Raw genomic sequence first — 15822 nt, 5'->3', positions numbered from 1 at the left:
CGCCACTGACGCTGGAATACCACAAACTACTATCTTGCCGAGCATTCGTATTTACTGGGTTACTGTTCGTTTGGGTGTGTGTGCTTTCCAACTGTAAGTAGGTGGCGTTAGTGGTTGCTGTTGTATGTTGTTGAATGGCCGTAAATGCGTTTCCCAGAATTAGGAACTTAGCACCGAACACTACCGACACCGCAACCACCACTGTATAATGGCATTAATTCCATCCACAATAACCACAACAGTCAACTAGCACTATGTACTACAATAACAACAGGAGCGGCAGAAGCAGCAACATCGGACATAAAAACATCCTATAAAACATAAAACAATTAATGGACACAACATGCGTCTCGGCTTTGCCAGATAAATCAGGCAAATCCGTTTAATTAAAAGTTTACGTAGCAGCTAAGAAGCAGCCAAAGCCAAGGCATAGATATTGTCCCGCCAACTATGGACATAATGTTGTCGCTGGATTGAGTAAAGTCATAAATTACGCTAGGCAAAGAGGTGCGGGGCTAAATACACATATACTAACATATAATCACAGCTAATACTTTGTGTGTCATTGCAGAAGGAAAAGACGCAATTTAGAACATCCGGAATATGGCAAATCTATGGCATATTTATTGACTAACTCAAGGTAATCCGCTTATAACACACAACTGATTTAAGAGCATGACTTTTTATGTTGGTGGAAATTGATATTTTTTCGATAAGAAATAGATTAATGGATAATACGTAAGTCCCTAAGGTAATACTTTGGAAATGTGCCACACAATCGGAAAGATGTTGTGTCATAATTTACATAAAATCTGAGACAATTTATATGATGATCATATCTAAAACTGTAACGATTTTCACCAATTTCAATAGTGGTCCATCCTATTAAGGGAGTGACAATCTCTGGAAAAGTACAAGAAAAGGTTGCCCTATAGACCCTATCTTCGGATTTAAAGTAGGTATTTGGTAAAATATTACGATGTGCTAATGAATTAAATCGATTATTCAATCCTCTTCAAATTAAATTTTCAGCAAAATGTTAACCATTTTGTGTGGGAGGTACCAGACGTTGACTAATGGATCCCATGTTCGAACTTGAAATGACATTTGAGTTTTATTACGATGTACGTATTTTGTATCAAATCGGAAATTCTATACTTTTGTTATTTAATTAATTATACAAATGTTGACCTTTCGTGAGGTAGGTACCAGATGGAATGGACCAATGGGTCCCATCTTTGAACTTAATTTAGATTTGGCAAAAATACGAAGAAATATTTCGAAGTGCAAAGTTTAGATTAAATTGGTTACTACATTTGAGAGCCAGACGGACGGACCTTTGTAAATATATTCCAAATTGTCTGAAACGGATTTGGTCTAAAACCAATATTTCAATAATGCACATTTTTGCGGTGTAAATACCCTCATTAGAAAACCTAGTAGATCTTAAGAGATTATACACACAAGAATAATGTTCTGGGAGTGAGATTTTAGCTCAATTCTCCAGGGCATACCTGTAGCAGCTCAGACAACCATATACAAAATTTATAGACACAATCAATTGATTGAAATGTCGCCTAAGCCCCGAAAGAAGGGTGGGTTAAAACAGTAGGTATTTTGGGGCTATGTAAAAAGTATAACCTAAATTCACAAATTTTATTTATTTATTTTTATCAAAAATACCTTAATGTGGTGTCTTTTGTGTTTCATCGAAGCTATATCTATGTCGCCTATGAACAAATTTGATCAAAACTCCCAATAGGAAGGTCCGCACCATTCGGCCTTCGGAATATCTTTACCAAGAAAATGGCTGTAATTTTGCTTACTCGGTCCACGGAGGTTGTAAAACATATTTGCAATATGTTTCCGATATAGGTATGTGTTTTAAATTGCCCCCATACGAAACCCCCATTTCGATATTTTAAAAAATGCATTTTCCCATCACTTCGGATTTTTGGTCAATAATGAAGTTCTTCTCCGAAAAAATGCAATCTAAGCCGTGAGTGTCTACAATTTGGTTTTTAATCTACCCGATTTAAGAAGATTATAAAAAATTTCGGACCGGACGAACAAACTTCTATATATTCCAAATTAATTGATCTGCAAACTTTCGTAGATGAAGGTGATTCATTTCATTAAATATCATCGGTTGGAGTAGAAACACAATTTATAATCGGGATTGTCCTACTCACTTGGTGAACGCCCTCTGAACGTCTATCAACTCTTAATACGACTTCGTAACAAGAATTGATCACATGGCCACAAACCAATAAACTTGGCACATTCCCTTGAACAATGGCTGATAGCACGCATATATCTTATTTCTTTATAAACTTGATTTTTTTGTTTGTTTATTGAAATTGTAATATTATTAGTAATGTTGTTGTTTTTGTTATTATGTTATTAAAATAAAATAAAATAGTAGTATACAAAATATATGGATATTGTTATGATGATGATATGACTAATAAAACAGATGTATCAAAATAAAAACGAAAACTATAACTAAAGTTAGAGTGATGATGCCAGCCAGACACCACCCAATCAACCACAACTACTCCCTCAGTCTTCGATGACACACATTATGTTAATGCCGCTCTTACCAAGATTAACGCCCTCCAAACAACTTTCCTGATGTGTGCGCATATAAATCAGAAATTGGATAATAACATAGAAGAGATTATTGCGGTCATAGGCACAATTGTGTATTTCACCATCGCTGATGAAATTGAATTTGGGCTTTAAAGGATTCGAACAGAGGATGGCACAACGAGCCTTGTTTTGTACCATGGCCACAGTGTCTTTGGCTGAACGTTTTTCTTCGCCAATAATAACATAGCGGCTATAAAAAGGACGACCACCGCCCTGAGGCAAGGGCATAAGTTGGGAATCTAAATAGACACAGAACAAATGGAAAAGTATCTGCAAGAAAGAAAGAGTGAAAACAACCAGACAAAGCAACATTAACATAAATTGGAAAAAAATACTATTTTATGGTGCACACTAAATGTAACAGTCTATATCACAATTAACATACCGCCGAATCAGTTGGTAAATGTTCGTCCCACTTAAGGCCGTGATATTCTGATCCCGAATTCCAACGATAGTCAGCAATGCAAGAACCTCTTGCTAAATCTGTTAAACAAGAGTCACATTGATATTTGTGTTTTCAAGAATATTTAATGGTCCACAACTTTCTGCTTACCCTTTATACGCTGAACCAAATATTCCTGATTGCTTGACATTTCTAAAAATGGCACCACCATTGGCAACATTGGCATATATTGTGTTACAAATTGTTGATTTTCGACTGTTTTCTTTAGCCGTTCCAAGCCAATGCTACCAATTTGCATATCATGCAAGCCACGCTGTTTAAATGATACATCGATGTGTTCCATCTCCTTCGTCAAACGTTGCAATATGGTAAACGAAATCCACTGCATAAACACAGATGTTCAAAAGTTTCGTTGAAGGAATAATAAAAACTCGAAATTGTAAATGAAAGTCTACGAAAGGACAATAGTAAGAACCACAGCAGCAATACATACCGTACGTAAATTACCCACATATTGGGCAAGTTTCTCTGACGAAATACGCTTGATGACTTCCGAGTTGCTATCAATGATATTAAGACCACCTTCTTCTTTGGACGTTTGTTTATTTTGTGTTGCTGGAGCTGGAAAACAAACAAAAAACATTGAAATGTATGAAAATCACAAGTTGTATTGTCTTTGAGAAATCACGCATGCTGAAATTTGCCGGGATAATATTATTGTATATTAACAAATGAGCTGTCGACAATATATCTCAAGTTAATTTTTTGTTTATAGTTTATGGGATGTACGAATTAAATATCCAAGGGTATTGTAGGAATTAAATATTATTTCATTAAATTTGGTTTTGCAGAAATGATATAATATATATTATACGACCAGGCCAGCAGAATAGAAGGTGTCATATAAAACAAACCTTATTCAGACAAGCTGAATATATGTATTCCTGTATATTCAGTATATATGTATATTCAAGCAGGCTGAACATATTTGTTTACTATAGAAAAACTTTATTGAGCTAGCCAGAGTAGAGGTTTTCCAATACAAAGCGCAAACGAGCCTGTCTGAATAGATATTTTCCTACGAAAAACTCATTTAGACAGGCGGAATAGTTCTTTTCATATAGAATATAGAAACCAAATTCAACCAATAGATGACTGAATAGATGTTTTCCTATGGATTATCTTTAGACCGAGTATATCAGGCTACGTTTTGCCAGTCTGAGTAAATTATGTAATGATGTTTGCTTTAGAGGGCCACATTCAATCGGTCCGATAACATGTTTTGCTATAGAAAACTTAATCTACATTTGTTATCCAACAGAAAACCTCATATAGATTGGCTGAATGTATGTTTTCCAATTTAGTCAGCCGGAAAAGAAGCTTACTTACAGAAAACCTCATTCAGACGGGCTGAAAAACTTATTCAGCTAGATGAATAGATATTTTCCTATTTAAAACCCCATTCAGTCAATCCGAAAAGATGAATTCTTAAGTAAAAACCTTATTCAACCATGCTTCATCAATGTCGGATTAACTCCGGAATCATCCAAATCACAGTTGTATATGTAGGATTCATGTACGTAAGGAGAGAATTCATGCCCAGATGGATACTGGTCCAAACGAACAATTTACAAATCCTAATTCAACATGATTTTCAAGTAGTAGAGTAACTTCGGGTAATGTGGACCACCATTTTCTTTTTTTAATATTGTGGTCATAACAACGGTTAAAAATAAAAACAAATTGTTTTCAGAACTTAGTAGATTTGTTGTCAAATATTATATATATTTGTCTATAAAAATATTATATTTCAAAAAACTCTAAACTTCGTAAAAAAATTACTAGGCGGGTAAGGTGGACCAGTATGTGTGGGTAACGAGGATCAGTAAGTCAAAGGTAGGATGTGGATTGGTTGTGATAAATTTAAATTTATTGCACTGTTGGGTAATAATGAATGCAAAAATATATGGGTTCATGTTTTGGAATAGCCCCCATTAAGGCTACCGCCCCATTTGCGGTATTTTGAAGGTCCTTGCTTCGTTATCCAACCGAAGCACCTGAAATTTGGCATATCGAGTTTTCAGAGGATAGAATACCTCCTCGCATATGAAATGCGCCCATGTTTCGAACTCGTCCTCATGTAAAGGTCCCAATTTTTATAGTGGTCCACATTACTCGACATTGAATATTTGTATTTAAAAATAATTATCGGCTTCAAAAATGAATAGAAATTAAATATCACCGATTGTAATTACAGCGTAAACGTATATTTTTGTTAAAGAAGCCAAGAAAACCATAACTTCTTTATATTCGAGAAAAACTTTAAAAACTTTATATTCGAGTGTTCGACTATTTTGCAAAAACGTTCTACTATTGTTCTAAAAATGTTCAAATCACACTTTTACAATCAGAGCTACATTTTTTACTACTACATTTTCAGAATTGCTATTATTTATTAAAAACCAAGTTTGATGCTTGTTTTCACTAATTGGGAAAACATTTATCAAGGCGGCATTGACATATTTCAAGTATTTTGTTAGATAAGAGGGGTGGTCCACATTAGACGCATAGTCCTGCTTACAATAATTGCAAGTCTCGATTATCGCTTGGAATACAACTTTATAGGCTTTAAGCTTACCTAATCTGTATTAGGACATACACGTATCTACCTCCTTACATTGGTTTAATATAAGAGATGGATTGGTATCGAACACAAATTGTTACCACAGGTAAGGGAATTCCGGCACTAATTGACGCTTGTTTAAATTTCATCAACTACCATAAATATTCATATAAAGTGTATATTAACAACTGTAAAAGGTTTCAAGTTCGGCCGTGGCGATCTTTTTAACCGCCTACCATATATAAACTGACATTTTCTAATGAAATCTCAAACCTCAAACATTTTTTCTTAGGAAACCTTGTAAGCTAAATTTCTGCGATTAAAATTTTTTCCAAATTGCAAATTAATTATACAGGAGATAGACCAATACCGACCATTTTTTTTTCAAGAAGATATTTCTTAAAGCTCAAAACTCTAAAAAACATCAAAAAGCGGACCGATACTAACAATTTTAGTGGCGTTTGGGCAATTTTTTATATGACTTTCCACCCATGATAAAATAATTATACCCTCCATACAAAATCCCCCATATATACTTATATACATTTGCATTACCTGGTGATGGTGCCAATTGATATAACGAAGTCCGTAAAAGATTTGCAGCAGAATTGCAATAGTTCCAAAATGAGTTAATTGAACCCGCATTAAAAGCTGGATTTATATCCGTAATTTCCGTTGTGCTGTATTCTTTACGAGACACATCCCTGGGAAAGGAAAAAATCAAAAATGTATTAATCGAAATAAATATAGAATATATAACATACTTCAGATATCGATGCAAACTAACTTCATCGGTAATTAATTCATCGCGTTCGTATTTTTGATAGGGCGATGAAAATGACAAATTACTGCTAACTGTACTGGCATTCATTGTTGAATTATTGTACATTGATGAATTCCATGAGGCATTGTGCTGTTGCGGTTGAGGACTTAGACTTTGTCGCGGTGGTGTTGTCCGACTATAGCTCCAATTTGGTGAGTTGGGACCACGAGCTGTAAACGAAAAATTAATTTCGAAATGGTTTCCTTGTAATTAAAATATCTTTTTTTTTTGGATAACTTACATTCATTGAACGAGGAGTGCCAACTAAGAATTGTATTATTGGGAGCTTCATTACGTTCCTGGTCAACTGGTTTCTTTTTATTTGGATTACTGGTAACAAATGAATTGTCTGAAATGATAATTGAAATAAAAATCAGTAAAAGTTCAAATATTTTCATTAATATTCCCCCTTCTACCATTATCGTCAAATTTTAAAAGATTTTTTTGCTGTTGTGTCCCCTGCACTGGTTGTGTATGAAATACGTATAGGAAATATTTGCAGAAACATGCCAAAACACTCAATCCGACCAATCCAGCAGCTGCATATTCCACATAATACCAATTCGATTCGGCATATGGACACTTGTTCGATATATCAAAGAGTAGTATGGCCAAGAGAATGACATTAATGGAGCCCCATTTCAAATAGTATTTGGCTTTTGATGCCTGCAGCCTCAGATCCAAACCACGTTCCACTATTGAGTTCTGCTTCTGTGGGGAACTAAAAATGTTAAGGTTTAGTACAAATCAAAATATAAATTATATGCTGCTTACTTACCAATATGCATTCATACAATTCATGGTTTTTTCCTGTTTTATTTATTTACGTAGAGATTTTATTTAGTTGTAAACAGAAGCTGGGCATTCTTGATACCGGCGCCTTTTTTGCAATGTTTTGCTACAGCTGTTGTTATAGGTTAAGCTAAGGGATTTGTAGATCGAGATGATACACAGAACTAGAATTGCCAACCTATCCACTAAAACGAACGAAAAGTTATAAGTGATGACAACTGAGTCTGTTTTTGTTAAAAACTAGACTTTTAAAAATTATAGAACTTATGAAAAAAATATTTGTTAAATATTAGTTGTTATGCATGATTTGTTAGAGTAAAGTGATGACAACTGAGTCTGTTTTTGTTAAAAACTACACTTTTAAAAATTATAGAACATATGAAAAAAATATTTGTTAAATATTAGTTGTTATGCATGATTTGTTAGAGTAAAATCATATTACAAAAATATTTGCCGAATAATTTCAAATAATTCTTTTCCATATCAGACTACAAAATATTTTCAATGGCAAACACAAAATCAGCCGAGAAATTAAGCAATGTGCACAAAATGTGAGCACCTAAAGGCAAGTATTTGCTGGTTTTCGGGCTAATAGTACCGGATTTCGTTAACCCAGTAGGCTTAAATTGACCATTCCATTGTGTATATACCAGAAAATGTTTGTTTCATCCATAACAAAGTAATTACTTCTAGACGAACGTCTTAAAAACATCATTTTCATTTCAATTAAGCTTGAATATATTTCAATTTATTTGACATAATATTCAAAACACCTTGTAATAATTAAACCATGGGCCCTAACTTGTAATAATTATAGCATGGGTACCGGTATAATTATTACAAGGTAACAAAGTTCTAACGTAAATACCATTTAACATTTATTTGTCCTTTCTAAGAGGAAACAAAGGAAAATAAGAGGTCCGAATAATTTGTATATTTTCCCAATTACTCCTAGAATGTTTGGTATTGCATATGGATTACTTTGTCCGATCGCAATATATTGTATTTTGATATTTTTAAATGTGTTTTCCAACTAAATGGATTCCGAATGCTTGGAGGGAGAGATACATTTATATAAAAAGTTGTCAATAGGAGTCAATATCATGACCTCTGCTTTTTAGCCACATTTTCGGTATTTTGGAAATGTTGGGCAGGTTTTTCATATTACCAAATTATTAGTCTATATTTAGTTTATAGTAACCCCAAAATTCTTGGTATTTTGAGTATTTCAGCTATGTTTTTAGTGGGAATATATACCGAGAATATTGAAGGTATTCAATTTTTCAACTTGATTGTTTTTATTTTGGCATTTCATGGCATAGCACGCATAGGTATTTTGAATGTCCGCCTAACGGTCGGTCCGGCCGACCTTAACGGCATTTTTGAAATTATTTGTTTAATTTGGAGAAGGGTATGTAGAGTTCTGGCCACATTTAACTAAAATTTGGGTTATCGATGTTTCGAACACCCCCTCGCACATAATGTAAAATTTAGTTTTCAAAGAGAAAACCACAATATCTTGAAAATAATTTATAAAATACACAACAGAAATAAAAACCAGTGAGCAGAGCAGTATAGTCGGACGGGGACGACCATACGATACCCTACACAACTACCACGGAACTCTAGCTTTCTTTGAATTTTTATTCCTAGCCTGGACAAAATTTCGTGGTAGTTACAACCTCATGCCCAATGAGAAGTCAACAGCACCTCTTCCTTACAATGACATATTTTCCAAATATTACTAATATTCAGTATAGTCCTTCTAATTAATTGTTCAGATTCCCTTCAACGTGGGTTGTGTCGTGATGTTCGGCTTATAATTGTGGCCTTTAAATCGACTCAAAAAAACCCCAAAACAATAAGTTTTCGGTCCACTTCATCCCAAAATTATTATCTGATCATCACCGAACATTATAGGCGTTGTCCTTGACCATACTTTGAACCTCATGGAAAATATCAAATCGATCAGCGTTATATTTCCGACTTCTAGTATGGTAATGGGTTACTAAATAATATCTGTGGGTTACTAAATATTTAAGTGTAACTCCCACATCCGAGAACATACGACAATATAATTTAAAGGTCAGACACTCCTCTTGGATATACTATAAACTTCTCGGCTCTATGTCCTTCAGGTGTAAATATATACGCCATATAATACAAATTTTGTCATTTTTCACACAAAAGTCAGGGTCCATTTGACCCGCTAAATATTGACTGATCTTTATCAAAACAGGCATGCTCAATCTTTGACTCGATCCCATTCTCCATGTAAAATTTCACCATGTTCGGACCATAATTGCGACCTCTGGAGCGACCAGAAAAACCGACAAAAATTAAGTATTTGGTCCATTTCATCCCCTAAATATTAATCGATTTTACCAGAAACAATAGGGGTCTACATTGGCCAGAACCCATCCTACATGCAAAATTTCGTGAAGATTGGTCCATAACTGTGGCCTGTATCGTGTTTACAAATTATAATGGACAGACGGACGGACACACATGTCTAGATCTAGATAAATTTGGTTTTTTAGAAAAAAAAAATGTTTTCAAATGTGATCACACATCAAATATGTTTTTTTACGTTGTTTGACACTATTTCCTTTCTGTTTCAGCAAACAAGATTTGTCAAATATTTGTGTGCAATACGAACACAAAATCAATAGTGTTCAAATTGAACATTTTTCCGACAAACAAAATAAAACAAATTTGTGTCAAATATTTGCTTTGGAGAGACGAACAACAAGTATAAGTGCATTTAGATGTACGAATTCCTCTCGATTTCAAATGTCTGTAATTACTTTACACCTGCAGCCAACTGCAGATTGAACGAAACACAAGAAATGGCAAACGCAGACAACTGTGTGCATGAGTTTCAGTGCTAAATTTTAAAATCGGGTAAGTCTGGAGAACAATTTTTAAAACAGAGAAATGTGTATGTAAAAAAAAGACAAGCGACAAATCAATTTTATATAATTTAAATACCTTAATATAAACGCGATAATTATACCATTCATTGCACTATATTTAGTAAAACAAGTGGTTTCAAATATCAATTCCTTTCAATATATGTGAAATATATCCTCATATAGGAAAAAAGTTCGAATATCAAAATTAGTACGTAACGTACGTCTTTTACTTTCTGATTTCAAACTTGTGTATGCCTTTTTAATATTCTTTCTTTTCTTTTAGATATATATTTCCTGTTGTATTCTGGTATTTAAAAATATGTAGTACATACGACGTTGATGGATGCCTTAATCAGCTGATATGTATTTGTATTTCGAAAAAGTGTTGCCATATCATTTTAGATGTTCTGTCAAAATAGTGTTGTATTTGGTAATCGCCCGTTAAATTAAAAATAAAATTTATTTGAAATATATGGAACTTTATTTGTAAAAAACCAAATATATTGATTCATAGCTATTTTACAATTCAAACTCGACAAGAAATGTTATTATATATTCATTTTGTGGCTTGTTATGCCAAAGTCATATAAGAATGTGTGACTGTGTGTGTAATGCTTTGAAAATGTTTTGCGATAATACTGAGAAAAGTAAACAAACAACATTTAATAAGATTCAGCAAATAATCAGCGGATTCAAGAAAATATTTTTATTTGCGCCAAAATAAACAAACCAACAAAGGACGAACCCAATTATTTGTATTGCATTTAATATTAAAAATAAAATGAAAAATAAAAGAAAAATTGATTTGGTACTTTTCTCCGGGAACATTTAAGCTTCCTACATCAATGCATTGCCCTCGTTCTGAAACTTGCCTAAAAATACAAAGAATTAGTTTCTAATTTAATGAAACTTTACATTAATTACGAATTTTTTCCCTTTTCCGTAATTTTTATACAAATTCATTTCAAATTAAAAAAAAACTGTTTTGAATAATTTTTGTGTTTGGTCATAAAACATCTGATCCAAAAAATGGCAGAGTTTGCAAAATCTTACTGCATAAAATTCTTTCAGTAAACTCCAGTAAGTTTGTTGTTGTTGAACTGTCAAACTTGCTCTCTTACTTGACTCTCTTTTACTGGATTTTTGGGTAAACAGACAACATTTAGTAACAATTGTTACCAAATATCGAGTAAACAGACACAACTTATATGTCAAATCAACAGAAAACGGCATATACATTATTTTTTACCGGGTTAACCTGCTTTATGAGGATTTATTTGGCATATATGCAAAGGAATTGACAATTGAAACCCACTGGGTTAACGAAATCCGGTTAAATGTAAACGTACTAGAATCACTTGTTGCATTTGTTTTTATTTATTCTGACATTATAGCCCAGCGTAGAGATGTATTTCCTCTTTGTTGACAAAACATACCCTGCCTTGTATAATTGTACCAAGATTCCGCCTTAATTTTATTGAAATAAAACACTCCAAATTTGCATGAAATTGTTTATGAGGAAAAACAAACGTCGTTATATTTTATTTGTAATAATTATCATATACATACATATATGTTTTGTATTGACATAGTTGTTTTGTTCTAGAGATCATAAACGCAATGCAATCATTCAAATACAATATTCAGAGACGAAGGATATCAATTGGCTGTATTGTAGATATTTTTTACAAGATGTCTCTTTGGAATGCCATCCTATTATATTTTAATTTATGGATATTGAACAATTAGTTGTTATTGTTATTATTATTTAAATAACAAATATATATGACATTTATTTTTACATAGAGTGTCCGTGGTATATATGCATGTATATGAAAAATAAGTTTGCAGAGTATAAATATTTCTCTATATATGTGTATTTAAATAAATTAAAATATTATTGTTGTAAATAGTTATGTGATATATTACAGTGTATATATGAACATGCATTTCTATTTATTAATCATAAAATACTGTGTGCTCATCAGAAGTTTCCCCTATAATACATAAAATATCTAAAAATTAGAAAAATATAATAGAACTTGTATTTAAATAATATTTCAGTGCTATAATTAAATATTTTGGGTATATTTACTAATTTTGATACGACTCTAATTCAATAATAATAATGATGACTTAATGTGCCATACTGATAAAAGATCAAGGACATTAATGTTGTGGAATGTAGAGAAAAATGAATGACTTTTATCATTTCAAAGTAAATTACTAAGAGTACATTTATATTGTAAATCTTGTGGATTTAAATTGCCAATTCCATTGCATAAATGTTAAATTAATTCCCCCGGCAAAAAGCCAAAATTTACTTGACGTTTTACATAGATTTATATCAACAAAACATTCTCGATTAAATGACCATTAATGTATTAAACTTTGCCTGTAAATATCAACAATCATCAGCTGATTAGAATTTAAGATTTATATTTTTATGCAATCTGTTTATGAAAGATAAATTTCTTTTTAATTGACACGTTTAAAACATGAGTACTGCGACTTTTGTTAATATTTTAATATCTAAAATATGTCAACAATGAAGTGACAGTGTATTACACATATCGTGTATAAGCACCTTAACATGTCCTGCACATTAGAAGTTTTTACAGGGTTAACCTCATCAATGGGAGTTTATTTGACAGGTAAGCAATTGACAATGTAAGCCACTGTATTTACTAAATTCAGTACAATGAAAGACCGCGTTTAGTAGTCTAAATGCGCTCTTACCACTCCCCTCGATTTCAAATGTCAATGCCACCTGTCCATTATATTTGACATATACGCTATGGAATTTATATTTGAGATGGAGGGGACTTTGTAAATATTAAACCATGATGCAATAATAAGGTGATGTATCAAAACAAAAATGTGCAATGTTGCCAACCACGTGAAATATTATAAGGGGACAATTGACAGAAGATCGAGACAAAAACAAATGTTATCACCTTATTATTGCATCATGAAGTGTACTGCAAGTTAAAAAATAACAGCTGTAAGACCTATAATGCGTTTACAAGACCCAGGGAAATTGAGTTCTGTTGAAAGCAAAATTTAAAATTTGATATTTCTACTTGCTTGTGATTCATTCTAATTGTTAAAACTACTTTTATGATAAAAAATAATATAATAAAATAATATATAAAAATATAATAATATAAAAAATATTATAAAAAATAATATAATAAAAAATAGTATAAAAAATTATGTGAAAATTATTGTGATATAATCATCAATTCTTGAGAAAATATATTCTGAACGAAATCATGACAATATACATAATATGTTAAGAAGTATGAATATAAACATGACAACAATCTAAATTGAAATCGACAAATAATTTATATAAATTAAATTAAAGTAAAAAAATAAAATACAAATTTGATACGCCACATTTGACGTACACACATTTTCAAATAAATCGTGAGGGAACGGTTAATCAAAATTCTGGCAAAAGGATAAGGATGACACATAAAGCCATCATTAGATCTCGGTTTTTATAACAAAAATCTCATGCATTATTATTTTCAGTTAATTGATTGTTTGTGTGTAGCACTGTGTCATTTTATTGTATTATTAAACATAATAATTTTTGTTTATTTGATAAGGCTTTCATGCAGTTTTTTTTTTGGTTTGTTCATTTTAAAAACAATATATTTTTGATTTAATTAATATATTTTTTAATATTATTATATGTATATATTTATATATATATATTTTGTTTAAATTATATTACATTACTACATATGTACTCGTACTTATACATAACTTATTTAAAATTTGCCAATTAAAATAATACACGATTCGTTAATGTTGTTTGTTATCCGATAGAATTAATAATTGATCATTTCTTTTTGAAATCGGTCGTCAACTGTTTCTGTTAGAGTAATTACGTGATGTGATCGGTTAGTTACATTCGGAGGGCGTAGGCTCACAATTTAGTTCACATCAGAGTATTGCTGTGAGGAACGCTTGCCCCAACCACCATGGAGTTTTTGCCAGTTGGCACGTTTGCCCCACATACCCTTCAAGTTGTTCCAGTTGGGTTCACGTTTGCCCCAAGCACCTGCTTGTGAAGAAAACAAATCTACAGTAAAATAATGTTCTTAAGTTCGATTTCATCTGTCAACTTTCGTGGTTTTCACTCAAGAACTCACCTCTGAATTTGTTCCATGTGGGGCCATTACGTCTCTTACCCCAGGCCACATTCATACTCTTCCAGGCACGTTTCTCATTTAAGATATTCTCATCCATGTCGTAGGCTTCACCGGAATTGCCAATTATTTCGGGGGTATTTGCCAAATGTTCCAAGGTAGCTGCATTGGTAAGATATGCCAATTGTAGTTTGGATCTTGGTTCTACGCCAGCAATAAGTACGGGTAGTATATGTTCATTGTCGTTATCATTCAATTCATTATCTGTGGCTGAGGCTCGTTTTCCCCAGGTGCCTTGTAGAGATCGCCAATTGCTTCGCTTTTCATCGAAACCACCATCCATTGGCATTAGGTCGCCCAATTCATTTTCATTGTCACTAACTGTGGGAATTTCGGGTGTTACGGCATTGGCCAAGGCGGTGCTAATTATTACCAAGCCAATAAACAGCTGTAAGGGTTGTGCAGTCATACTCGGCGCGGATGAGCTTTTTGTGTATCTAAACATATTGCTGATTTTGGCTTTCTTAAATCTGAAAATAAAAAAAACGAAAAAATACAAATTGAGAAATGAGCTATTTTTATTGACATCAAAATTCACACTATTAAAGATCTTCCTATGATAAAATAGTTATATTGTAGACATTTAAATAATCATATTAACTCAATATTAACTGACAAATAATTTTCACAATTTTCACATTTAACACATCGGATAAGTGACTGCCATATGACCTTTAGTTGGATCCATCAACACAATTATCTTCTTATCATTTGACAAATTAATAGATAATTTAGTTATCTTCAAACCCAATAATTCATTTTTCCAACCACCTTATAAGGCATCAATTGAAGTTACAAATAATTGACATAGCCTCATTATTGTCTTTGGCATCATTATGCAGGAAACCTAATTACAATTTTATAATTGCCTATCTGGCATAATTCATAGGATTTGATTAGTAAAATGGACATTGTACAGGAAGATGTTACATTTTGTCAATATCAAAGACAAATTTCAAAAGTATGTGGTACACCAAAGAAAATATTGATTTGTAGTGTTTATTTGTTATTGATGAACTTTACTTGGGTTGTGGGTATATCAAACGCCGACATCGTATGGGCAAGGGTGCATAAAATATTTGTTTTGATAAATAATGGCAAATTATGGCAAATTATTATTTTAACCCTTTCAGTGTTTTTGTCGAATATATTCGACATTTAAAAGTACTCTCTTTCTTTGCGATTTTTTGGTTACCCTATGGACCGTTACTATTGAGGTTTTTGTTTTTGCTGAAAGACAGACGAAACAGGCCCAGGGGTAAAATGACAATTGCTATTTTTTCTAAACTATGTCCCTTTATATGATTTTAAATACAAAATTTTAGAATTTTATTCCGACAAAATTTTTTTCTGACACTGAAAGGGTTAATAATCCACTAGGAGGCGGGAAT

General features: G+C 32.5%; 2 protein-coding genes across 2 annotated transcripts; both read right to left on the bottom strand.

The window, feature by feature from the left end:
- Positions 1–2562: 2562 nt before the first annotated feature.
- Positions 2563–7302, bottom strand: LOC133337685 (transmembrane protein 209-like). The gene is made up of 9 exons (XM_061545891.1): positions 7280–7302; positions 6918–7237; positions 6743–6850; positions 6443–6671; positions 6234–6382; positions 3549–3676; positions 3206–3437; positions 3038–3135; positions 2563–2922 (listed from the first exon to the last, which is right to left on the bottom strand). The coding sequence occupies exons 1-9, from the start codon at positions 7300–7302 to the stop codon at positions 2563–2565; spliced, it is 1647 nt and encodes a 548-aa protein (XP_061401875.1).
- Positions 7303–14155: 6853 nt separating this feature from the next.
- On the bottom strand, positions 14156–14840 carry LOC133337684 (allatostatins MIP-like). The gene is made up of 2 exons (XM_061545889.1): positions 14375–14840; positions 14156–14283 (listed from the first exon to the last, which is right to left on the bottom strand). Exons 1-2 carry the CDS (start codon positions 14838–14840, stop codon positions 14156–14158), a joined length of 594 nt encoding a protein of 197 aa, XP_061401873.1.
- Positions 14841–15822: the final 982 nt, after the last annotated feature.

The sequence above is a fragment of the Musca vetustissima genome, unplaced genomic scaffold (assembly GCF_032173495.1).
Source record: "Musca vetustissima isolate MV318-11 ecotype Yass unplaced genomic scaffold, APGP_CSIRO_Mvet_v1 utg1913, whole genome shotgun sequence".
Taxonomy (NCBI): domain Eukaryota; kingdom Metazoa; phylum Arthropoda; class Insecta; order Diptera; family Muscidae; genus Musca; species Musca vetustissima.
This window is presented reverse-complemented; position numbering and strand designations above follow the sequence as displayed.

Coding starts and splice junctions, on each gene's coding strand:
- LOC133337685 (XM_061545891.1), bottom strand. CDS start 7,302: ATGAATTGTATGAATGCATATTG. Junction 6,383..6,442: donor AGTTTGCATCGATATCTGAA/GTATGTTATATA, acceptor TTCCTTTCCCAG/GGATGTGTCTCGTAAAGAAT. Junction 3,438..3,548: donor ATGTGGGTAATTTACGTACG/GTATGTATTGCT, acceptor GTGTTTATGCAG/TGGATTTCGTTTACCATATT.
- LOC133337684 (XM_061545889.1), bottom strand. CDS start 14,840: ATGACTGCACAACCCTTACAGCTGTTTATTGGCTTGGTAATAATTAGC. Junction 14,284..14,374: donor CACATGGAACAAATTCAGAG/GTGAGTTCTTGA, acceptor CTTCACAAGCAG/GTGCTTGGGGCAAACGTGAA.